Source organism: Oncorhynchus clarkii, chromosome 12 (genome assembly GCF_045791955.1).
Source record: "Oncorhynchus clarkii lewisi isolate Uvic-CL-2024 chromosome 12, UVic_Ocla_1.0, whole genome shotgun sequence".
Classification (NCBI taxonomy): domain Eukaryota; kingdom Metazoa; phylum Chordata; class Actinopteri; order Salmoniformes; family Salmonidae; genus Oncorhynchus; species Oncorhynchus clarkii.
The window spans coordinates 54,602,493-54,629,179 of record NC_092158.1 but is presented as its reverse complement, the minus strand read 5'-3'; the positions used below and the strand labels follow the sequence as shown (position 1 = coordinate 54,629,179).

At 41.9% G+C, this 26,687-nt stretch overlaps 1 protein-coding gene across 2 annotated transcripts in view; it reads left to right on the top strand.

Moving 5' to 3' along the window:
- Positions 1-25,695, top strand: part of LOC139420818 (RAD50 homolog, double strand break repair protein) — a 44,192-nt gene extending 18,497 nt beyond the window's left edge. The window contains exons 16-26 of one of the 2 annotated variants that reach the window (XM_071171121.1): positions 3,563-3,689; positions 6,347-6,540; positions 6,757-6,867; positions 7,420-7,512; positions 7,603-7,716; positions 7,886-8,013; positions 10,132-10,356; positions 21,836-21,921; positions 22,332-22,477; positions 22,616-22,749; positions 24,990-25,695. In XM_071171121.1, the coding sequence (XP_071027222.1) occupies positions 3,563-3,689; positions 6,347-6,540; positions 6,757-6,867; positions 7,420-7,512; positions 7,603-7,716; positions 7,886-8,013; positions 10,132-10,356; positions 21,836-21,921; positions 22,332-22,477; positions 22,616-22,749; positions 24,990-25,176 (1,545 nt within the window). In that variant the 3' untranslated portion in view covers positions 25,177-25,695. The remainder of the gene's footprint in view (positions 1-3,562; positions 3,690-6,346; positions 6,541-6,756; positions 6,868-7,419; positions 7,513-7,602; positions 7,717-7,885; positions 8,014-10,131; positions 10,357-21,835; positions 21,922-22,331; positions 22,478-22,615; positions 22,750-24,989) is intronic. The other variant, XM_071171123.1, reaches the window with a different exon arrangement.
- Positions 25,696-26,687: the final 992 nt, after the last annotated feature.

The following is a 26,687-nucleotide window of genomic DNA, read 5'->3' as shown; positions in this document are numbered from 1 at the left end:
AGCAAAGTACAGAGAGCTATTGATGAAAACCCGGTCAGGACCTCAAACTGGGGCGACGGTTCACCTTCCAACAGGACAACGACTCTAAGCACACAGCCAAGAAAACAAAGGAGAGTGGCTTTGGGACAATTCTCTGAATGTCCTTGAGTGGCCCAGCCAGAGTCTGGACTTGAACCCGATTGAACATCTCTGGAGAGACCTGAAAATAGCTGTGCAGCGAGGCTCCCCATCCATCCTGACTGAGCTTGAGAGGATCTGCAGAGAAGAATGGGAACAACTCCCCAAATACAGGTGTGCCAAGATTGTAGCATCACACCAAAGAAGACTTGAGGCTATAATTGCTGTCAAAGGCGCGTCAACAAAGTACTGAGTAAAGTACTGAGGGTCTGGTGTCATGTGTACCAGTTTGAGTGTGTCAAGAACTGCAACGCTGCTGGGTTTTTCCACACAATTGTCCTGTGTGTATCAATAATGGTCCATCACCCAAAGGACATCCAGTCATCTTGACACAACTGTGGGCAGCCAACACTGTGGAAGGCTTTCGACACATAATCTATGCCCTGACAAATTGAGGCTGTTCAGAGGTTCATAGGGGGTGCAACTCAATATTAGGATATATTATTTTTGTACACTTAGTGTATACATTGCCTAATTTCAGTTTGACAAAGCAAATCTAAGAATTTTAGTAAATGGCAGCAATTTCTATATATTCTCTTGTGCTACTAATTGACCAACGTTGGTTAAATTACTTGGAATTCCATTTATGCTCTGATTTTTTTGGGCTGAAAGGAGTTGTTTTCATTAAGCAAATATTCAACCTAGTTCAGAGCAGAAATGTGGTAATTGACTCCAATGACCGGAATCTGTTACGCCTGTTTTTTCCGGCTCAGGCCTAGATAGTTCATGAAAGTATGCTTTCTATTTGATGAACTAGTAAAATGATTTCGTTAGACAGCTCTGCAGCTAGTCTAGTGAAATAGGATGACTAAAGACAGAACCGTGTGGGAAGTACAGAGACGTTATCTGGCTGCTACTGCTTGAGCATAGATGACATGATGACTTTAAGGAATTAAAAAGGATAAGTAATATACAAAATTGAAGAAAAGAGAAATTCATAGTAATTTCCTATTTTTCTATTGATGTCTACCCATGTGGGCCTGACAGAGACGATGGAATATTTTCAATGTTTTGGCAATTGAATGTAGGGCTGGGTGATATGGCCAAAATATAATATCACAGTATTTCAAGGGGTCTTTCTCCATTCTGATTGGTTGACATTTAATTGAACGGTATACAACAAAATTCTGCCTTCATCAATTTCTGCATTTCCTGCACTCATTTGAGATCATTTCCAAACTGCCTCATAGGGCTGAACGATATGGGGAAAGAATCTAGAACTTATTTTTAACCGATTTGTTGCAATTGCCATTTAGATCTAAACACTTGGGTGAACTGTTGGAATTATGGAAAAAATAATGATTTCTAATTCTATAGTTAGAAGATAAGTGGTCCGGCCTCAAGTGGCACAGCGGACTAAGGCACTGCATCGCAGCAGACTAAGGCACTGCTTCGCAGCGCTAGAGGCGTCACTACAGACCCAGATTTGATCCCAGGCGGTGTCGCAGCCTGCCAAGACCGGGAGACCTATTAGACGGCGCACAATTGGACCAGCGTCTGGGTTAGGGTAGGGTTTGCCCGGCCAGGATGTCCTTGTCGCACTCTAGCGACTCCTTGTGGCGGGCCAGGCGCATGCACGCTGACTTTGGTCGGCAGGTGTACGGTGTTTCCTCCGATATATTGGTGCGGCCGGCTTCCGGGTTAAGCGAGCAGTGTGTCAAGAAGCAGTACGGCTTGGCAGGGTTGTGTTTCGGAGGACGCATGGCTCTCGACCTTCGCCTCTCCCGAATCTGTACAGGAGTTGCAGTGATAGGACAAGACTTTAACTACCAATTGGATACCATGAAATTGAGGAGAAAAAGGTGTAAAAAAATCTATATAACAGTGGGCACTTTGAATACAGTGTTTGACATTACAACGAATGAAAATGCCAGGGAGGAGTTGTTGTGACAGGGTAGGAACCAAAGTGTTGGTCAGGGTTTCCTAGGGGACCCTATAATCTTTGGCTATGTAAAAAAAAAAAAAAAAATATTCATGTAGCTAACATATTCAGGCTTCCAGGGCTCCTGAGTGGCACAGCGGTCTAAGGCACTGCATCTCAGTGCAAGAGTTATCACTACAGTCCTTGATTGGGAGGCCCATAGGGCGGCACACAATTGACCCAGTGTTGTCGTGTTGTAAATAAGAATTTGTTCTTAACTGGCTTGCCTAGTTAAATATTTTTTATAATTCCTTTTTGATCTTGATATTGTTGCACAAACATGCTGATTTAGGCCTACACAATCAATCATCAGGCTGTATAGCTAGCTATGTTTAGCCTGACTCAGTATATTTATTAGCTTGCTAGCTAGTTAGCCAGCTTGCTAGCTACACTTGTGGATTTATATTAAGAAGCAAAGTGGAAACCGCATTGTAGTCATCAACATTGTTGCATGTGGTGCATTGACCACGCAGACTGAAAGCAAGCGTCTCGTGGTCGAGTAACAACAAATGCGCTCCTTGAGTGCCAGGGGGTGGGGCTTGGTCTGTGTGGAAAACAGTATGGAGAGTGGAGAGAGATGACTCAAGTAGCGGAGTAAGCTATAAAAATAGACGTTACACAGCGTATCACATTAAACTAACCAAACATTCGAATATCATTATAGAAGGTAAAGCAAAAACCCAAACCTGTAAAATACTGTATACTGCCCAGTCCTTATTGGATGTTCACTATTTTTGGCTTTGGAATTTCCATTTAAAAAGCTCTAAGATAATTGTCATTATTTCATAATACATTTCATGTAAAGCAAAAAATATAACTTCAATCGAAAACCATGTATTGCACTAATTGCTCAGCACTACTGCATATTGCACCTTTAACAATGAAAAGGCTTTGTATAAAATAATAAATCTGTGACATTGCTATATAGCCTACAAGGATAGACCCATTTGACATTTTAATAAAATAACAGTTTTATGACCATTTTTATGAGTGCGTCCCATTTAAAAATGAAAGACGTACTGCTAACTTAGCTGGCTACTGTAGCTAGCTAGCTTCTTTACATCAATCTGATGTGGTCAAGACAAGGCACTACCAGATGGTATGATACATAACCTATGGCAGCAACAACTTGTTCTAACTAGCGCGATTCGGTTTGGCTACTTCATCTCCCTCTGTCTCCGTCCATGCAACACACACACCTGCTCCTCTCCCGCCGCTCCCCCACCCTTCTGCTGCAACAAGCAGCGCACCGGCTCTCCCGAGTCGCGCAAGCAAGTCCCCATTTTAAGTTTAAAAAAAAGTTAATACATCTCGACTACTGGGGGGGGGGACTATTCAAATAGCGAAATCATTTCAAATGGCCATCCCTAGTTTCTTTCTATGCATCTCTCTTTACCCTCGTTCATTCCATCCTTGACTGTTGTGGTAACCTCCTCTGTCTGTGTGTGTGTCCTTGGTCTCTAGCTGGACCTGAAGGATGTGGAGAGGAAGATAGCCCAGCAAGCTGCCAAGCTGCAGGGAGTGGACCTGAGCCGCACCATTCAGCAGGTCAACCAGGAGAAACAGGAGACCCAGCATCGCCTGGACACAAGTACGACCTGCCTGGGGATAATGTTACACTGGGGCCTCCTCCGCAAGACCTGTTGAGCAACTGTAAAATGCCAGACAAAGTTGGATTTCCTTATAGTAAATCTACTGTAGCTGTTAGTGAAGGGAATTGTTGTTCCTTCATGTACATATTACATCTATGATGACATACAGTAGCCTATAGATCAATTCGGTGTAGGTGAAGCGGACATCAGTCGGTCATGGTCACGTGATGAAGTAGCCCCCCGTGCAATCTTCAAAACCAGTGTTTGCCTTCGGCCCAAGAGGGAATTACTTCTTGGTCTAAGACTTCAGCAATTGTGGAACAAGTACCAAATTGTCATACTTGAGTAAACGTAAAGATACCTTAATAGGAAATTACTCAAGTGAAAGTCGCCCAGTAAAATACTATTTGAGTTATAAAAGTGTTTGGTTTTAAATATCAAAAGTAAATATAATTGCTAAAATATACTTAATTTCAAAAGTAAAAGTATAAATCATTTCAAATGTCTTATATTAAGCAAACCAGACGTCACCATTTCCTTCATTTTTTTTAATTTACCGATAGCCAAGGGCACACTCCAACACATAATTTTCAAATTAAGCATGTGTGTTTAGTGAGTCCACCAGATCAGTGGCAGTAGGGATGACCAGGGATGTTCTCTTGAAGTGTGTGAATTTAACCATTTTCCTGTCCGGCTAAGCATTCAAAATGTAAGGACTGCTTTTGGGTGTCAGGGAAAATGTATCGATTAAAAAGTACATGATTTTCTTTAGGAATGTAGTGAAGTATAAGTTGTAAAAAACATATATAAATAGTAAAGTACAGATACACCCAAAAAACTACTTAAGTCGTACTTTCAAGTATTTTACACCACTGAAATTTGGTTGTTCCTGCAGGAGACCCGGGTTCATATCCCGCGTGTTACATTGGCGCCCAATGTGGGGTGGTCTCTCGTGGGGGAGGAGATCAAATGGGGGTGAATGTAGCTATCGTGAGTTGCCTGTTAACTTCAAAGGCTCTTGGTCTAAGACGTTGGTTGCTCACGTGGGAGACCCGGGTTCATATCCTGTGTGTTACATATTATGATATACAGTGAGGGGGGAAAAGTATTTGATCCTCTGCTGATTTTGTACATTTGCCCACTGACAAAGAAATGATCAGACTATAATTTTAATGGTAGGTTTATTTGAACAGTGAGAGACAGAATAACAACAACAAAATCCAGAACAACACGTGTCAAAAATTTTAATAAATTGATTTGCATTTTAATGGGGGAAATAAGTATTTGACCTCTCTGCAAAACATGACTTAGTACTTGGTGGCAAACCCCTTGTTGGCAATCACCAGGTCAGACGTTTCTTGTAGTTGGCCACCAGGTTTGCACACATCTCAGGAGGGATTTTGTCCCACTCCTCTTTGCAGATCTTCTCCAAGTCATTAAGGTTTCGAGGAAGACGTTTGGCAACTCGAACCTTCAGCTCCCTCTACAGATTTTCTATGGGATTAAGGTCTGGAGACTGGCTAGGCCACTCCAGGACCTTAATGTGCTTCTTCTTGAGCCACTCCTTTGTTGTCTTGGCTGTTTGTTTTGGGTCATTGTCATTATGGAATACCCATCCACGACCCATTTTCAATGCCCTGGCTGAGGGAAGGCGGTTCTCACCCAATATTTAACGGTACAAGGCCCCGTCCATCATCTCTTTGATGCGGTGAAGTTGTCCTGTCCCCTTAGCAGAAAAACACCCCCAAAGCATAATGTTTCCACCTCCATGTTTGATGGTGTTCTTGGGGTCATAGGCATCATTCCTCCTCCTCCAAACAGGGTGAGTTGAGTTGATGCCAAAGAGCTCCATTTTGGTCTCATCTGACCACAACACTTTTCACCCAGTTGTCCTCTGAATCATTCAGATGTTCATTGGCAGACTTCAGATGGGCATGTATATGTGCTTTCTTGAGCAGGGGGACCTTGCGGGCGCTGCAGGATTTCAGTCCTTCACGGCATAGTGTGTTACCAATTGTTACCATAGTGTGTTACCAATTGAGATCTTGCATGGAGCCCCAGGAATAGGGAGATTGAGAGTTATTTTGTGTTTCTTCCATTTGCGAATAATTGCACCAACTGTTGTCACCTTCTCACCCAGCTGCTTGGCGATGGTCTTGGTCCATTTCCAGCCTTGTGTAGGTCTACAAACTTGTCCCTGACATCCTTGGAGAACTCTTTGGTCTTGGCCAGGGTGGAGAGTTTGGAATCTGATTGATTGCTTCTGTGGACAGGTGTCTTTTATACAGGTAACAAACTGAGATTAGGAGCACTCCCTTTAAGAGTGTGCTCCTAATCTCATCTCGTTACCTGTATAAAAGACACCTGGGAGCCAGAAATCTTTCTGATTGAGAGGGGTACAAATACTTATTTTCCCCATTAAAATGCAAATCAATATATAACATTTTTGACATGCGTTTTTCTGGATTTTGTTGTTATTCTGTCTCTCACTGTTCAAATAAACCTACCATTAAAATTATAGACTGATAATTTCTTTGTCAGTGTGCAAACGTACAAAATCAGCAGGGGATCAAATACTTTTTTCCCTCACTGTACCTATCTATTCCACCCTTACACTGTATTACTATGAATTCCAATGTTATTTGATTCATTGCAGCGTCCAGCAAGATGGAGCTGAAGCGTAAACTGATCCAGGACCAGCAGGAGCAGATCCAGAGCCTGAAGAGCAGCATGAACGAGACCCGGGCGGAGAAGCTACAGATCTCCAGTAACATGCAGAAGCAGCAGCAGCTGGAGGAGCAGTGTGTGGAGTTCACCACTGAGATTCAGGCTCTGCACAGAGAGATCAAGGTAAAACTCCACTCAGAGCAGTGACCTGTCTGAGGGAACTATCTGAAATCATACTTAAACCTCAGTGTTGGTAGAACTGTCTAGCAGCAGGTGGTTTGACGGTTATATCATGTTTTCTTCTGTATTGGCTGTGATGTTTTGTAGTCTTAGTAATAAGAGAAGGTCATGGTGTAACCTTGATACACTGATAAAGCGATATCTCCTCCCTGTGTTCAGGAAGCTAAGGAGCAGGTGTCCCCTCTGGCCACCACCCTGGAGAAGCTGCAGCAGGAGAGGCTGGATTTGATGGAGCGCAGGAAGCAGAGGCAGGAGGAGGGACAAGAGAAGGTACCACCACCTCTTTCTCGTTTGTATTATTTAACTGTCCAACATTTCTTGCTAATACTTTCAAAGTGCTAATGGAGGACTGCATATTAAGTCTGATAACAGTGTTTCTCCAGTCACTTCATGTCTCTCGCCTACTAACCTCGTCCCCAGGCTAATGCGCATATAAGCCTGGTACATTAACGATTCAAAGTTGGCCATAGTGAGTGTGACCATAGTGAACAAAGTATGTTATTTAGTGACATCGCACAACTGCGAGGCATGCCGCTGTACTTGTGGTGTGCTCGCGTATGGGGAGGGTTAGGGGGGAGGTGTTGTGGGAGATGATTGGTTGGTAGATTAAACTAATGCCTATGCGGCAGGAATTTTTCCCGGTATTTCTCTATTGGCTAACAAAGGCCAAGTTTGACGTGTTGGTCCACCAGACTCTTCACACTCTTCACGGAAGTGTCTGGGAACAGGTTTAATTGCATACCATGTCTCAATCATGCCGAGATGGTTATTATTTATTTCAAAGTAGCATTTCTAACCACCTGTTCATTCCCTCCATCCCAGATAAATAGCATCAAAGACAAAGTTAAAAGCATGGCCGCCTTTGAAAGAGAGATTACCGGATACACAGAAGAGGGCAAGGATGATTACAAAGAGGTAATAATTGGTTTGGTTTTGTTCCTTATTCTGTCAATAAGCATTGTCTCAATTTCTTTTGACACATTTTGTCATGCGTTTCTTTTGAAGCAAAAAGAGGGGGAGCTCCGAGAGACCAACACTCAGGTCCATGAGGCAGAGAAGCAACGGGAGAAGATTAACAAAGACAGTGGAAACATCAGGCAAGACATAGACACTCAGAAGGTGAGCTCAGATGGCATATATCTTTTCCCTAATTATGTCTGTCTCTCCTTTTGCTCCCCCATTCAGTAAGTTACCAGTGTGCTTTTATGAAGGAGAAAAGAAAACAGGTGGTAGTGTTGGGTGAAATCTGTGAACTTGAGATCTGGGTGACCGTGTGATATCATTGAAGGTCCAAGAGCGTTGGCTGCAGGACAACCTGACGTTGAGGAAGCGCATCGAGGAGCTGAAGGACGTGACCAAGAAACGAGAGGCTGTGGCGAAGGATATGGGGAGCATGCAGGTCCTGCAGCTACGCAAGTAAGAACGCCTCCTTGACCATGCTCACCTGCACCCGGGAGTGGTCCCAAAACGCAACATGTTCAAACCCACGTATGCTTCTGATGCTAATCCGTGCCTCCCAGGTTCCATAAGATAATATGGAATTTATTGTATTATACCTGCCTGAATTTTGAACTAATAATCAGATGCTGGAATTTGGAATACGTCTTAAAAAATTCATGTTGGTGGTGTCGGTTCATATGACCTAGTCGTTCTGGGTGGAGATGCAACCCTTGTAGGACTCCTGTTACAAAGTGACCCATCTGAAATACCGCCAGAATATACCCTAGGCCAACACATAAGGCTGTAAGTATGCCTTCTTCCCTGGTTACTAGTGAGCATAGGGAGTCAGAGAGGTGGTGGTGTCAGCTCACACAAACTTTTTTACACAGTATCTCTTTGAGGACACCAGTCCCTTTTAGAGGTCGACCGATTAATCGGGAATGGCCGATTTTAATTAAGGCCAAAGTTTTCATAACAATCGGTAATCAGCATTTTTCGACACAGATTATGGGCGATTACATTGCACTCCACGAGGAGACTGCGTGGCAGGCTGGCTACCTGTTACGCGAGGGCAGCAAGGAACCTTTTACTGTTTTATTTCTTTACTTACCTACACACACTTTTCTTTCCCTCCGCATTATTGGTTAGAGCCTGTAAGTAAGCATTTCACTGTAAGGTCTGCTATACCTGTTGTATTCTGCGCACGTGACAAATAAACTTTTATTTGATTTGAGCCAAGGTAAGTTGCTAGCTAGCATTAAACTTATAAAAAATCAATCAATCTTAACATAATCACTAGTTAACTACACATGGTTTATGACATTACTAGTTTATCTAGCTTGTCCTGCGTTGCATATAATTGTTGCGGTTCGATTTATCATCGAATCACCGCCTATTTCGCCAAACGGGTGATGATTTAACAAGCGCATTCACGAAAAAGCACTGTCGTTGCACCAATGTGTACCTAACCATAAACATCAATGCCTTTTTTAAAATCAATACACAAGTATATATTTTTAAACCTGTATATTTAGTTAATAGTGCCTGCTAACATGAATGTATTTTAACGAGGGAAATTGTCACTTCTCTTGCGTTCTGTGCAAGCAGAGTCGGGGTATATGCAGCAGTTTGGGCCGCCTGGCTCGTTGTGAACTGTGTGAAGACCATTTCTTCCTAACAAAGACCGTAATTTATTTGCCAGAATTGTACTTAATTATGACATAACATTGAAGGTTGTGCAATGTAACAGCACTATTTAGACTTAGGGATGCCACCCGTTAGGTAAAATATGGAACATTTCCGTATTTCACTGAAATAATAAATGTTTTGTTTTTTCGAAATGATAGTTTCCGGATTTGACCATATTAATGACCTACGGCTCGTATTTCTGTCTTTTATTAGATTATAATAAAGTCTATGATTTGATAGAGCGGTCCGACTGAGCAGTGGTAGGCAGCAGCAGGCTCATAAGCATTAATTCAAACAGTACTTTCCTGCATTTACCAGCAGCTCTTCGCTGTGCTTCAAGCATTGCGCTGTTTATGACTTCAAACCTATCAACTCCCGAGATTAGGCTGGCAATACTATAGTGCCTATAGGAACATCCAAGTCAAAGGTATATGAAATACAAATGGTATAGAGAGAGAGTCCTATAATTCCTAGAATAATTACAACCTAAAACTTCTTACCTGGGAATATTGAAGACTCATGTTAAAAGGAACCACCAGCTTTCATATGTTCTGTGCATGGAACTTAAAAGTTAGCTTTTTTACATGGCAAATATTGCACTTTTACTTTCTTGTCCAACACTTTGTTTTTGCATTATTTAATCCAATTATTTGAGACTAAATAGATTTTATTGGTGTATTACATTAAGTTAAAATAAGTGTTCAGTATTGTTGTAATTGTCATTATTACAAATGTATAAAAAATCGGCCGATTAATCGGTATCGGCTTTTTTTGCGGGTCCTCCAATAATCGGTATCGTATCGACAGTGAAAAATCATCATTGGTCGACCTCTAGTCCTTATCACTGTAACATGAAATGTGTGAGAAATATCTCTGAGTCCTCTGTCCCTCTCCCCTGGTTCTCAGTGAGCGCAGGGAGTCTGATCAGCGCGTGGACGACCTGAAGAAGAACCGCAGCGTAGCATTGGGCCGACAGAAGGGCTTCGAGGAGGAGATCATCCGCTTCCGCAAGGAGCTCCGCGAGGACCAGTACGGCAAGGCTGACGAACGCTTTCGGGACAGGATGATCGTCATGAGGACCACAGAGCTGGCCAACAAGGACCTGGACATCTACTACAAGGCCCTAGACCAGTGAGTTGTTGACGGGAATGAGGAGGGTGGTTCGGTGGTGGTGATAGGTCCATTTCCATTAAGACTCATGGTTGTAGAGGCAGTCATGTGTGTTTGACTTACAGGGTGTGTAACCATACCAGTTCCTCTGATCATATACAGTTCCAGTTAAAAGTTTGGACACAGGGCCTCCCGGGTGGCGCAGTGGTTAAGGGCGCTGTACTGCAGCGCCAGCTGTGCCACCAGAGTCTCTGGTTTCGCGCCCAGGCTCTGTCGTAACCGGCCGCGACCGGGAGGTCCGTGGGGCAACGCACAATTAGCCTAGCGTCATCCGGGTTAGGGAGGGGTTGGCCGGTAGGGATATCCTTGTCTCATCTTGTACCAGCAACTCCTGTGGCGGGCCGGGCGCAGTGCGCGCTAACGAAGGTTGCCAGGTGCACGGTGTTTCCTCCGATACATTGATGCGGCTGGCTTCCGGGTTGGATGCGCGCTGTGTTAAGAAGAAGTGCGGCTTGGTTGGGTTGTGTATCGGAGGACGCATGACTTTCAACCTTCATCTCTCCCGAGCACGTACGGGAGTTGTAGCGATGAGACAAGATAGTAGCTACTAAACAATTGGATACCACGAAAATGGGGTAAAATTCAAAAAAATATATATTAATTGGACACACCTACTACATTGTAGAATAATAGTGAAGACCAGGTTAAGTGTGTCTTGAATTCGAAATAAATCAGACTGTCACAATCAAAGCACCTCCACACATCATACCTCCATTTTTCACAGTGGGAACCACACATGCGGAGATCATCTATTCACTTACTTTGCGTCTCACAAAGACATGGTGGTTGGAACCAAAAATCTCCAATTTGGACTCATCAGACCAAAAGACAGATTTCCATCAGTCTAATGTCAATTGCTTGTGTTTCTTGGCCCAAGGAAGTCTCTTCTTATTATTGGTGTCCTTTAGTAGTGGGTTCTTTGCAACAATTTGGTCATTCACTTGGTCTCCTCTGAACAGTTGATGTTGAGATGTCTGTTACTTGACTATTTATTTGGGCTGCAATCTGATGTGCAGTTAACTCTAACATATTGGCTGCAGCAGAGGTAACTCGGGGTCATTCTTTCCTGTGGCGGTCCTCATAAGAGCCAGTTTTATCATAGTGCTTTTTGTTTGAGACTTTCAAAGTTCTTGACATTTTTCAGATTGACTAACCTTAATGTAATGGACTATCGTTTCTCTTTGCTTGTTTGAGCTGTTCTTGCACTAATATGGGCTTGGTCAGTTACCAAATTGGGCTATCTTCTGAATACCACCCCTACCTTGTCACAACACAACTGATTGGCTCAAACGTATTAAGAAGGAAAGAAATTCCACAAATTAACAAGGCACACCTGTTAATTGAAATGCATTCCAGGTGACTACCTCATGAAGCTGGTTTAGAGAATGCCAAGAGTGTGCAAAACTGTAGACAAGGGTGGCTACTTTGAAGAATCACAAATATAAAATATTATTTGATTTTTTTAACACTTTTTTAGGTTACTACACGATTCCATATGTGTACATATGTGTACAATGTAGAAAATAGTTTTTTATAAAATAAAATAAAAATAAAACTATTTCTATATATATATATATATATATATATATATATATATATATATATATATATATATATATATATATATATGAAAAATCCTGGAATGAGTAGGTGTGTCCAACACTTGGTAACAGTATTTTTATTGGAATTTCACAATTTTCACCCATATTAAGAGATACAACAACAGAGACAAAGCGCACAAAAAACAGCACTCACTTACACATACCTACGCATATATATATACATACACACACACACACACATACATACACATACGTACACCATTTTCCTCTTCCCGCTCGGTGCTTCTCTCACCCCATCCCCATCATTGCGTCTCTCAATACATACATTTTAAACAAACTTACAAACAGAAATTAAACAAAAAAGCTCAGTTTAAACCAAGAGGTTAGGTTCCACACATAAAACGTACAGTGTAGTTCTGAAATACATAGATCCCCGCCATTCTAAGAGAATCCTTGCAGCATAATAGCTGATACCTCAGGTTCTAGGTCATTTAGATAAGGTTCCCATACTTTGTAGAACTGGTCTGTTTTAGAATGCAATGTACATGTCAGATATTCCAGAGGCACCCATTCAAATAGTATCTTATGCCAATCTTTATTAGAAGGAACCTTATCACTAATCCACTGTAAAATGATGTTTTTCCTCGCTGCGAAGGTAAGGATGTTGTAAAGCCTCCTTTTACCCACAGAAGTAACATGCCTACTAGGGAGACCTAACAGTAAAGAAACTGGGTCCAATTCTAGATCAACCCCTAGGATCTTTTCAATTTCTTGCAGAACACCAGACCAGTATCTTTGTATTTTGGTACATGACCATAAACAATGTGTTAGGGTGCCTGTATCAGTTTTGCATTTAAGACACTGAGGGGAGGAGGAAGTGGGGCTAAAAGCATGTCTGCGATTTGGGGATATATGCAATCTGTGTATTATTCTTAATTGGATTGCTCTAGTACGATTACATATAGATATTGTTTTTGCATATCTCCAAATGTCCTCCCACATCTCTTCGTCAATAGTAACAGACAATTATTTCTCCCACACTTGTTTCACCCACTGTGTGTTGACAGCAGAAAGGACTTACAGACATTTTCCTTTGTGGGAAAAAAAGCATTCTTTCAATGACAGACACATCAGGGTTACCAATTAAGGTGGTGCTCTTCAGAATATAATGTCTTACTTGTAGGAAGCGGAAAAAGTCCTGCTTTGGGAGTCGATATTTCTCGACCATCTGCTCAAATGACAATAAAATCTTATCAGCAAATAAGTCATTTAGCCTGCGTATGCCCTTATTAAGCCAAAAATTAAAGCCAGCATCCAGCAATCCTGGACTGAAATCTGGGTTGTTAAGAATTGGGGTAAGAGCAGAGGTTAGTTTGGACCTTCCCAGGAAGCATGGAACTGACCTCCATACTTTGAGTGTGTTAAGTGTAACGGGATTATTGCAGTGATCTTCTACAGACTTGAAACTTCTGAAAAATAATATATGCTGTAAGGGGTATTTTGAAAGAAGTCACAATGTCTAACCAAATAGAGGAGTCATCATTTGTGATCCAGTCAGAAATATAACAAAGGTGGGCACACCATTGATAGAACCTGATATTGGGCAGGTCCAAGCCGCCCATAGAACTTAGCAGCTGCAATATTGCCATCTTATGTCTTGGCTTGCGTTTACTCCATATAAAGGAACTTAGCCATCCATTTACATCCTTTATTACCTTATTGGAGAGTAATACTGGGATCATTTGGATTGGGTAAAGTAGTCTAGGTAAAATGTTCATTTTCAAGAGGGATTTTCTACCCAACCAAGAAATCGGGAGAGAGTTCCAGCGCTCCAGATCCTGTCTTATTGTATCAAACAAGGAAACAAAATTGGCTTTGTACATTTGCTGGAATTTAGGAGTTACAAATATACCCAGATACGTGAAACCTGAGGGAGACCATTTAAAAGGGAAGGGGGGAGAAGTATTAGGTACAGATTGTAGGCTACCAAGTGGCATAGCCTCTGACTTAGTTAGGTTAATCTTGTAGCCTGAGAATTTGCTGAATAATATTAATAAGAGATGTATTTAAAGTCTCGGGACTAGGGATGAATATCAGGACATCATCAGCATACAAGCTTATTTTATGGTGAATGTCACCAATGAGCAGCCCCTGTATAGCCGGCGTTACCCTGATGGCCTCGGCCAGTGGTTCCATAATGAGTGCAAAGAGGGGGGATAAAGGACAGCCCTGTCTGGTACCTCTGTGTATAGAGAAGCTATTTGACCTTAGCCCATTAGTAAGGACAGCAGCCTGAGGATCATCATATAAAACTTTCACCCATTTTATAAAGTTGTCCCCTAGACCAAATTTATTTAGAACAAATAATAGGTAAGACCACTCCACACGATCAAATGCTTTCTCAGCATCTAGGGAGAGCACAAGACCATCCATAGCACTTTGTTGGTTGGCTTGAATTACATTAAGAAGCCGTCTGACATTGTTGCATGACTTACGGCCCTTAATGAAGCCAGTTTGGTCTCCTTTCACAATTAGTGGCAGTGAGTCCTCTAATCTTGTGGATAGAATTTTAGAAAGCAATTTTCTATCCACATTCAGAAGGGAAATTGGTCTGTACGAGGAACAAGACTCTGGACATTTTCCCTTTTTGAGAATAAGTGAAATGTTGGCTTCTCTCAGCGTTTGACGGAGCTGGTCATTTGAAAATGAGTGGTTAAAACATATCACGCAATGGCTCAAGGATCAGGCCATGGAACTCTTTATAGAACTCACTACAAAACCCGTCTGGTCCTGGGGCCTTACCATTTTGCAGATTCTTAATTGCGAACATTATCTCTTCCTCGGTAATAGGGGCATTAAGGAGAGACCTCTGTTCTTCGGAGATAGTAGGGAGCTCAATCTTACAAAAGAAGTTCTCCATTAATTTGGGTGCATCCTTTGGCAGTTCTGAGGCATAAAGGTTTGTATAACATTTCTTAAATGAGTCACTTATCAATTTATTTTCATATAAATGATTACCATTAGAATCAGTAATAGTAGCAATTGACTGAGAGTCAGCTCTCTTTTTAGCTAGGTATGCCAAGTACTTTCCTGGCTTATCGCCATGTTCATATAGCTTTTGCCTGACAAATCTCATTTTATTTTCAGCGTCCTGTGTTAGGAGAGAGTCTAACGTTGATCTAATGACTGATATTTGCTTTAATAGGGCAGGAGTGGGAGTTTTAATGTAGTCCTTCTCTTTAGTTCCTAATTCACCCTCTAACATTTTTTGCTTTTCACGCTTTTTCCGTCTCTTAGTAGCTGTGTATGACATAATCAGACCCCTGGCATACGCTTTACAGGTCTCCCAAAGGAGCGAGTGGTTATCTGTTGATTGAGAGTTAATAGAGAAAAATGCTTTAAACTCTGTAATAAAATATGATGTGAATGTATGGTCTTTAAGAATGGCTGTATTCAACCTCCAATGTCTTGACCGATTGAATGCCCCGTTGATTTTTATGTCCAGGATCACCTCAGCATGATCAGATATGATTATGCTTCCTATCCTAGCGGATAAAACAGACTGCAAAGACGTCCTGGGCATAAAAAAGTAATCTATTCTAGTCTGACATCCATGAGGTGCAGAGAAAAAAGTGAACTCTCTGTTGGAGGGATGAAAAGCTCTCCAGACATCCGCATACCCCAGATCATCACAAATAGCCTTAAGTGATTTAGCTTGAGAGAGTGAAGCTATACCGCTGGGAAACTTATCAATAAGGGGTTCAACAAGCAGTTAAAATCTCCTCCAACCACTGCAGTGTCCGAGTTTAATTCTGAAAAGTCTCGAAATACCTTATTGAGGAAATCAGGGGGGTGAGCAGGGGGAAATAAATATTAATTATGAGGATGTTCTGCCCTTGTAAAGTACCATAATTGTTTAAATTTTTTTTACCCCTTTTTCTCCCCAATTTCGTGGTATCCAATTGTTGTAGTAGCTACTATCTTGTCTCATCGCTACAACTCCCGTACGGGCTCGGGAGAGACGAAGGTTGAAAGTCATGCGTCCTCCGATACACAACCAACCAAGCCGCACTGCTTCTTAACACAGCGCACATCCAACCCGGAAGCCAGCCGCACCAATGCGCCGGAGGAAACACCGTGCACCTGGCCACCTTGGTTAGCGTACACTGCGCCCAGCCCGCCACAGGAGTCGCTGGTGCGCGATGAGACAAGGACACCCCTACCGACCAAGCCCTCCCTAACCCGGGCGACGCTAGGCCAATTGGACCTCCCGGTCGCGGCCGGTTACGACAGAGCCTGGGCGCGAACCCAGGGACTCTGATGGCACAGCTGGCGCTGCAGTACAGCGCCCTTAACCACTGCGCCACCCGGGAGGCAAAAGTACCATTAATTATAACAAAGCGATCAAATTTATCTTTCACACAATTCAAGACCTTAATTAAGTGGTAAGTTCTTTTTCACCAGAATTGCTACACCTCTACTTCTGGATGTAAATGATGAGAAAAACACTTGACCAAACCACCCTTGTTGTAATTTCAGGTACTCCTTATCATCCAAATGAGTTTCTTGCAACAGGGCAATATCAATATTTTATTTTTTCAAAAAAGACTACCTTCTTCCTTTTAATGGGGTTATGGCTCCCTCTAATGTTCCATGTACATACAAGCAGTCTGTTACCTGCCATTGTGTCTTGACCATTCAATATCCAGACTGGATCCTACTGTAAAAGTGGGGTGGTACCTTTTTCCATGTGTTGAACTCTCCTCTATCTCACCGAGCATAAACAAACGATATGAACCCTGAACTCGAACTATACTAAACCCAAAAATTAAACATGTAAAGATCCAAAAGGGGGTTTTCCCACTAGCTAACATGCAGGGGATTTCAACTCTCCAATGTAGACTCTTAAGTCCGCATTGCCTCTCAATAGCCTCATCCTTTATATGTATGGAAAATAAAATCAATAGAAGAAGAATGAGGCTCTTCCACCTAAAACCAAGCCTGGGCACCAATATGGATTCACACACATCTCAGCCTGAGCTATAGTGGCTATTACTTTAGCAAGAAAAATAATAAAGATACAAATATTACTGAGCCGGAGTACGTGAGGACTCACCACTGTTTCATGATCAGATTCAACCAAAAATAAACAAAGTTATCCAATGCTGCGGAAGTGCAGCTTAAAGTTATTTACCCGAGAGTCAGTAAACGCAGCAGCCTCTTCAGGTGTGTAGAGCTTTTTAGGCGATCCGTTGACCATAATCTTCAATGTGGCCGGGTACAACAGTGCGTAGTCCATCTTCATTCTCCTGAGTCGAGCCTTCGCCTCATCAAACGCTTTGCGTCTTCGTACAACCGCAGTGGAATAATAATTGAAGAATGAGACCTTTGAACTTTTACGTTGACTACCATCAGAGCCAATGTTTCTAGCCGCGTCCATGACACGCTGCTTGTCGGTGAAGTTGTGGAACTTTATAACCACCGGCTGTGGGCGCTGGTTGGGACCGGGTATCGGTGCTTGAGAAGCGATGGGCTCTGTCCAGCTTCACACGACCAGCCTTAGTGTCCATTTGTAGGTAGCCAGGGATCCATTCCTCAAAGAATTTTACTGAACGTGTCCCTTCAGAATTCTCTGGGAGTCCCACAACACGAATATTGCATCTGCATCCTCGATTATCCAAGTCGTCAATGTGCTCCGCCATTTCGCGCACCTGTTTCTCAAGTGCTTTTATCTTAGCGCCCATAAATGTAGTTGAAGTTTCCACTGCAGCAATTCTTCCTTCCGCCTCAACAACACGTTGGCCTGCTATTGATTCCAAGACCGTTCTTATCTTAACATCGATCACTTTAGTAATGTTATCAGTCATCTTTTGAATCACCAGGTCCATTGTGCCTGGATCCGCAATGGTTTTAGCTTCGCTAACGTTAGTTAGCTCCTCATGCACATCTACAGGGGTGGTGGTTTTGCTCGAGTTCTTAGTAGTTTTGTTGGGAATGTTGTCTGAGATTTTTGCGAAATAGCCGTCAAGACTCATTATAGGATAATTTATTTAGCCAATTCTACCACTTTTTCAAGCTAGGAGATTAATGTAAAAATATAAATTTACGAATGCCACGGGAGCTCGCTGAAACAGTGTTCTCTCTACGCCGCCATTTTGTCCCCCCTTGGTAACCACTCTTAAAATCTGATAAAGGAAAAGGTGAACTGCTGTGCGTAATGCTCCTGTTTTCAATAGTTGTTGATGCCAGGATATGTGACACTAATCAGGACTCACTAGTCATGCTTATGTGGGTGAATTATCCTACCACAAAATGTACAGAAGATCTTTTGACATTAAGTGAGTCATTACATGAAACTGTTTCTCTGCCCTTCAAGATAAGACTTGAGTTTACAAGTTTTCACTCTTGGATTGTGCAACGGGTAATTAGCCTAGATCAAAGTCTTTGTCCTCAGGCCTGGAGGGAAGCCAAAGTAATTCCGCTACCCAATGGTGGTAAAGAGGCCTTTACTGGTTCTAACATCAGACCTATAAGCTTGCTGCCAGCTCTTAGCAAGCTGTTTGAAAAAATTGTTTCACCAAATACAATGATATTTCTCTGTAAACAAATTAACAGATTTTCAGCATGTTTACAGACAAGGGCACTCAACATGTACTGACTGCACTGACACAAGTGACTGATGATTGGTTGAAAGAAATTGTTAATAAGATTGTGGGAGCTGTACTGTTAGATTTCAGTGCGGCCTTTGTTTTTGACCATAACCTGTTGTTGAAAAAACTTAAGTGCTATGGCTTTTCAACCTCAGCTCTGAATCCACAATATGGCAATCTATCTAATAGAACTCAAAGGGTTTTCTTTAATAGAAGTGGCTCTAATGTTAAACATGTAAAGTGTGGTGTACTGCAGGGCAGCGCTCTAGGCCCTATACTCTTTTCTATTTTTACCAATGACCTGCCACTGGCATTAAACAAAGCATGTGTGTCCATGTATGCTGATGATTCAACCAAATACGCATCAGCAACCACAGTTAAAACCTGTTATGGCAAGGTGTTCCCCGAGGGGAACGCATGGAACTTCCATCTCATTGCTCAAATAAACAGCAAACCTGGTTTCAGAAAACAGATAAAGCAACGCCTCTCCCCTATTTGACCTAGATAGTTCGTAAATGCATTGATATGTAGGCTGTGTGCCTTTTTTAAAAATGTATGTAGTTTTGTCCTTGAGCTGTTCTTGTCTAATGATGTTCTGTATTATGTCATTATGTTTTGTGTGACCCCAGGGTGAGTAGCTGCTGCTTTTGCAACAGCTAATGGGGATCTTAATAAAATACCAAATACATATCTGCACAATGACAGTAATACAGTGCATTTGGAAAGTATTCAGACCCCTTGACTTCATCCACATTTTGTTACGTTACAGCCTACTAAAATGTATTTAGTTGTGTTTTTTTTTCCCCATAATCAATCTACACACAATACCCCAGACTGACCTAGTTTTTTAGGAATTGTTGCACATTTATATAAAAAGGATATCGCATTTACACAAGTGTTCAGACCCTTTACTCACTACTTTGTTGAAGCACCATTTGGTGCTCAAGTTTTTTGGGGGTATGATGCTACAAGCTTGGCAAATCTGTATTTGGGGAGTTTCTACCATTCTCTGCAGATCCGCTCAAGCTCTGTCAGGTTGGATGGGGAGAGTCGCTGCACCGCTATTTTCAGGTCTCTGGAGATGTTCGATCGGGTTTAAGTCCAAGCTCTGGCTGGGTCGCTCAAGAACATGAGCACCTGAGCTCAATTTCGAGTCTCATAACAAAAGGTCTGAATACTTATGTAAATAAGGTATTTCTGTTTTGTTTTTTTGTAAATTTGCAAAAACCTGTTTTTGCTTTGTCATTGTGGGGTATTGTGTGTGTGTGTGTGTGTGTGTGTGTGTGTGTGTGTGTGTGGATGAGGGGGGGATGTATTTAATACATTTTCGAATAAGGTTGTAACGTAACAACATTTGGAAAAGGGGATGGCAACTGAAAACTTTCCAAATACACAGTGCAAGTACAGTGCATATATCAACATTATATTGCCCTATCGATGGTAGACTGAATGAGTAGCCTGCATAAATGCAGGTCTTGAGAGGAAGTGACAGCTCAACTCTCTCACTGAGATATCATCTTCGTTGGCTTAGTGCCATCAGCAGGCAAGCCAGCAGCACAGCGGTGGTAGGGAGGATCAGCTCTCTGGTTCTTATCATGTATCCCATGCAGAGCATACAGTAGAGCCCATGAAATCATTGTGAGTCAACCCTGTGAGTTTGCATTTAGTTGGAAGTGAATGAATGCCATTGTCTTTTGTCCATGATACTATTTTTTTAAAATATATATACGCTACCGTTCAAAGGTTTGGGGTCACTTTGATATTTCATTGTTTTTGAAAGAAAGAAAAATGTTGTCCATTTAAAAATAACATCAAATTGATCAGAAATACAAATGACTATTTTTATGGAATATCTTACCCATTATCAGCAACCATCACTCCTGTGTTCCAATGGCACGTTGTGTTAGCTAATCCAAGTTTATCATTTTAAAAGAATAATTGATCATTAGAAAACCCTTTTGCAATTATGTTAGCACAGATATAAACTGTTGTCCTGATTAGAAGCAATAAAACTGGCCTTATTTAGACTAGTTGAGTATCTGGAGCATCAGCAATTAAGCCTTCCATTTGAGAAACTGAAGATCTCGTACAACGCTGTGTACTACTCCCTTCACAGAGCAGCGCAAACTGTCCCTAACCAGAATAGAAAGAGGAGTGGGAGACCCCGGTGCACAACCGAGCAAGAGTACAAGTCTAGTTTGAGAAACCGATGCCTCACAAGTCCTCAACTGGCAGCTTCATTAAATAGTACCCGCAAAACACCAGTCTCAACGTCAGCAGTGAAGAGGCGACTCTGGGATGCTGGCCTTTTAGGCAGAGTTCCTCTATCCAGTATCTGTGTTCTTTTGCCTGTCTTTTCTTTTTATTGGCCAGTCTGAGATATGGCTTTTTATTTGCAACTCTGCCTGGAAGGCCAGTATCCCAGAGGCGCCTCTTCACTGTTGACATTGAGACTGGAGAAGTCATTGACTAACCTTAATGAGCCATTTTCTTGTTTGGCCAATTGAACATGAAAAGTAATAGATTGATACGAAGGAGCTCTTGTCCCATTATGTTACCTAAACCAAGCCCAATGAGCTTCTCATGGTGATGGTAATCACAGCTTTCTAAGAAACGTACAGATATGGTCACATCCTGTAGATTTAATTTAGTAAGCAGAATAATAGTGTCTTTCTGGCCATACCAAATGTCGCCGGGATTTCAAGAGAAACCGTAACGCCTGGTAATCTTTTTTTATTTGCACCCACCTAGAACTGGGTGATACGGACAATAATCCATATCTTGATAAATTGACTGAATTGTCACAAACTAGAAATGGAACGATACGTTTAACATTAATATCCACAACAGTTACTATTTTATAATACCCTTAAATCTACTACTACCACTTTGAAATTTGTAGCTTTAAATGTCCTGTTAGCAGTCACCCATATTGGCAGACTTATTTAATTTCAAACTTCAAATTGTTTCTAGTATAGGCTACTCATCGTAAATAACTGTCAGTGAAAGGTCCTTTTTAAGTGGTCGGTGTCTGTTTTACGGTTCATTGGCCCAGCTCTACACCCACCCAGTCTTAAAATCTTTATCCCTCTCTTAATCTTTATTTGAAGTTTTTCTATCACTTACTGGTAGGCCTATGTCTAATCCTGTTGAAAGGCATCAATGCCAATGTCATCTTATCCAGAGTTTTTGCCCATTTTCAGTTGTACCCACTGTCCTCTTCTACAGAACCATAATGAAGTTTCACAGTATGAAGATGGAGGAGATCAACAAAATCATCCGGGACCTCTGGCGCAGCACATACCGAGGACAAGGTCTCTGAGCGAGTGTGGTTTTAGTTTAAGTGCTCAACTGAAAACATGTGCCTGCGTGGAATATATATTTCGTAATGTTATAACTTCAATAAAAGTATCCAATTTATCTCCAACCCCCATCCATCTTGTATCACTTTAGAAGGGTGTAGCAGTATGCTGTTTAACAGGACTGCCCAATAGAAATTGTAACTAACCTGATTCAGTTTGTCAACCAACTCGTTTTTATAATCAGGTGTGCTAGATTAGGAGTGAGAACCTAAAGAGCGGTAGCTCTCCGGCAACAGGGTTGGGCAGCCCTGCTGCATTATGACCACGCTTTGCGGCTGTGTTGTCACCCCATACTGTATCAATTTGTCATGTGATTATCGATTTTTAAGTCTAAATGTTCTTCCTCCCTTGCTCTTCTCCAGACATTGAGTATGTGGAGATCCGCTCTGATGTGGATGAGAATTCTTCCGGGGCGGGAGTGAAGAGGAGGACCTATAACTACCGTGTGGTGATGGTGAAGGGAGACACGGCGCTGGACATGAGGGGTCGCTGCAGTGCCGGCCAGAAGGTGCAGTGCTGGATGCTTTACCTACTTCCTGTTGCTCATCAGATAGCTGTCAGAGAGGGCATTATCCCCTTATGGATATAGGGGTGGCAGTGTGTTGGTAAATTTGATGATGACGTGTCAGTGTGCATGTATGTTTAGGTCCTGGCCTCCCTCATCATCCGTCTGGCTCTGGCTGAGACCTTCTGTCTGAACTGTGGTATCCTGGCCCTGGACGAGCCCACAACCAACCTAGACAGGGAGAACATCGAGTCCCTCGCACACGCCCTTGTGGAGTGAGTCCATTTGTCCAATAGCCTGCTACATCTGAATGGCAACATTTCCCTTGCTTTGAGCAAACGTATGCACTCCAAGGAAAGCTCAACTACAGTGAGCTCAAAGTATTGGGACAGTGACACTTTTTTTGATTTGGCTCTGTACTCCAGCACTTTGGATTTGAAATTATACAATGACTGAGGTTACAGTGCGGACTGTCAGCTTTAGTTTGAGGGTACTTTCAGCTTTAGTTTGAGGGTACTTTCAGCTTTAGTTTGAGGGTACTTTCAGCTTTAGTTTGAGGGTACTTTCAGCTTTAGTTTGAGGGTATTTTCAGCTTTAGTTTGAGGGTACTTTCAGCTTTAGTTTGAGGGTACTTTCATTCATATCGGGTGAACGGATTAGAAATTACAGCAACTTTTTGTACATAGTCCTCTCCCCCATTTTAGGGAATGAAGGTATTAGGACAAATTAACTTCCATATTCCAAGCACACAATGTGACTCTACAAACTTGTTGGATGCATTTGCTGTTTGTGTTTCAGATTATTTTGCACCCAATAGAAATGAAGGGTAAAAAAAAGTCGTTTTGGAGTCACTTTTTTAAATATTTTTTAAACCTAGGCAAGTCAGTTAAGTGGGTTAACTGCCTTGTTCAGGGGCAGAACGACAGATTTTCACCTTGTCAGCTCGGGGATTCGAACTTGCAACCTTTCAGTTACTAGTCTAACGCTCTAACTACTAGGCTACCTGCCGCCCCAGGTAGCCTTATTGTGAATAAGAATATAATATGTTACTAAACACTTTTAATGTGGATGGATAGTCCAAAATGAGTCATGAATAATGATGAATGAGAAAGTTAGATTTTCAAAAATCATATGCCCAGGACATGCTGACCTCTCACCATTACAATAAGGGGGAGGTTAGCATTTTTTTTGGGGGGGGGGGGTGATATTTATGCCTCCAACTTTCTCACTCCTCATTATTCACTGTTCATTCAGGATTGTCTGTAATCATGGTAGTAGCATCCACTTGAATGTAGAAGCATTTAGAAACATATTCTCTTATTTACAATTAAAGTTGACTCAAATGACACATTATTTACCATTCATTTCTATTGGGCACGAAATAGTCTCAAACACAACCAAAACGAGCAGAAAATGTATCCAAGCATTATGTAGTCATTGCGCGCTATGAATATGGGACCAAATGCTTAACTTTTGACTACTTTAATACACATGTAAGTAAATGTGGCCCAATACTTTTGGTCCCCTAAAATGGCAGGACTATGTACAAAAAGTGCTGTCATTTCTAAATGGTTTACCCGATAAGGATGGAAAAAAAAACCTCAAATTAAAGCTGACAGTCTGTACTTTAACCTCAGTCATTATATAATTTCAAAACAAAATATTTGTCACTGTCCCAATACTTTTGGAGCTCACTGTATCTTCATGTAGAAACATTATGGGATTCTTTCACAATTCCAGATTTCAGCTGTATAGTTCAGCATAGGACACGCACATTAATTCTAGTTGTCATCTAATTTTGCTGGGCCAAGTCCTTTGCAATCTGGAAACGTATCACCCCAGCAATTTTTTTATCATCTCATCTACCGCTGTCCCAAACCTAACCCAGAGTTTCTGACTGAACTGTCGGATTCAAACCTAACCCAGAGTTTCTAACTGAACTGTCTGTCCCAAACTTAATCCAGGGTTTGACTGAGCTGTCTGATTCAAACCTAACCCATGGTTTCTAACTGAACTCATCACCACTCTGTGCTCCTCCTTGGTGCTGTTGGGAGACTTCAACATACATCTTGACTCTTGGCTTGACCCAGCTTATTGACTTTGCACACATAATCGTGGTCACACGCTAGACCTGGTATAGCCCATCGGTATTACCATAGACAACCTGACTGGTTCAGACATTGGGCTCTCTGACCACAAAAGTCATATCTATTGATGTATCTAATATCTATTCCCTCCCCCTCTCTGCAGTTAGCTTACTGTCTTTTCATCATTTCAAATCCAGTCTAGTCTTTGGGGCTCTACCAGCCCTTATATCCAGCCCGCTGGAAGATGCAGTATGTCTGTATAATGACTCTTCTACACCTCTCAATGACTTGGCCCTCCTAAAGACCAGAGTAGTTTCATTCTAGCGCTCATCCCCCTTGTACAGTGGGTGTTGTCATTGAAGAAAAGTACATTAATAGTATAGGAATACTATTGTACAAATATTTTGACACTACTTTTCTCTGCTCAGAATCATCAAGAGCCGCTCACGCCAGCGCAACTTCCAGCTGCTCATCATCACCCATGACGAGGACTTTGTGGAGCTCATGGGACGCTCCAGCTACGTGGAACACTTCTACCGTATCAGGAAGAACATGGACCAGTGCTCTGAGATCACCAAGTGCAGTGTCTCCTCCCTCACCTCCTACCTGCACTGAGTGTCAGACACCATCCAAAGACTTGATTGATACTAGTCTATCAAGGCCATGATTGTTATAATAGGCACATGGCACTACAAATGTTATTTTAAAAAATATATATAAAATGCCTTAGTTGACTCGAGAGCGAAAAAAAGCTGCACTACAGTACTGTATTCCAGTTGGCGTTGGGATCTGTGCCTAAAGAAGACCATAGTAGTTTCTGTTCACATCCTTTGATTTAGGAGGGATTTCTGTTCTTTGGCAGGATGAAGTTAATTGGTAGATAAGACCTTGAGGCCCCGTCGTTGATTACCACTTTTATCCGGTATTCGGCGAAACGCCTCTGGTCTTGGTGACGCTTGCTAATCAACCACATCTCAATCAAGATATTCATAATGTGTCTCAAACTGTATATTTGAGTCTATCAGCTGACACTGCAATAAAATGTGTGGGGGGAAAATATCCTGGGTCCTGTGTATAAATAATCTGTTCACTGAGTAGTCCTCACATTTGGCATTAAATTATTACCTGCTGCACCTCAACTTCTCTGAAGTACAAGGACTTCTTTAGTACTACTTAGCTTTGGCAAATCAACCCAACCAAAGATGAAGACGGCGATCCTTCTCCTCTCTGTTGCGATGGTGCTATTTGACTCTGGAACTCTGCCTGCCAACGCTGCAGCGCACCGGCAGCATAGAAGTCACAATTCCAATTTAGAGGCAATTATTAGCATGGCAGGACAATACACACACACTCTGTCAGAGGTAAGAGCTGATCAAACAGCTGCAACAAACTTTGGGTTAGCTTGTTGACAATGGCAAAGAGCCACGCTGTTCTTATATTCTATAAGATTCCTCTGCCTTATTGTTTTGACATTTTAAAAGTGTGCAACAAACCTCTCACAGTTGTCTTTTACTCCAGGAACTTCTGGAAACATTACTCATAGATGTAACACATTTGACTGCGACCACCACAAAGTGCAAGGTGATGTGATTAAATGTTCTGCCCCCTTCGACATTTTGGTGTTAATAAGATCATATGTATAATTGAAAAATATTTACAGTTGATGTAAAAAAAAAATTAAAAAAGATTATGTATGGCGCTTGAATATGTGGAAACTTTCGTTAACGAAACCAATGTTATTTTACAGGAGTTCTTCTGCGAAGCTGAGACAATCTTGGCCTCCGTGAAAAATGACGCGTTTGGTGAGGAGGGAAAGATTGTCCGACATCTGAGGGTTTACAACAAACTTGTAAGTTACTAAAGTGTTCTATTAATAAAGCAGCTCATTGACCTGCAGTGGTTTCTGCCTCTTAAGAAGACGTGACCAAATGAAGGCACATGCGCTGGGTGAGAGTCTTTGATGTTGATGTCTGATGCTCTCTTATTACAGCAGAAGTGCACCGTTGTGAAGAGCCAAGACAACCAGGTGGAGGGCAACCAGGTGGAGCTGAGGAGACTTCTCCTCAACCTAAAAGAATGTGGCCAAAAAATAAACTCCAAACCATGAGATCTACAACATCTCAACA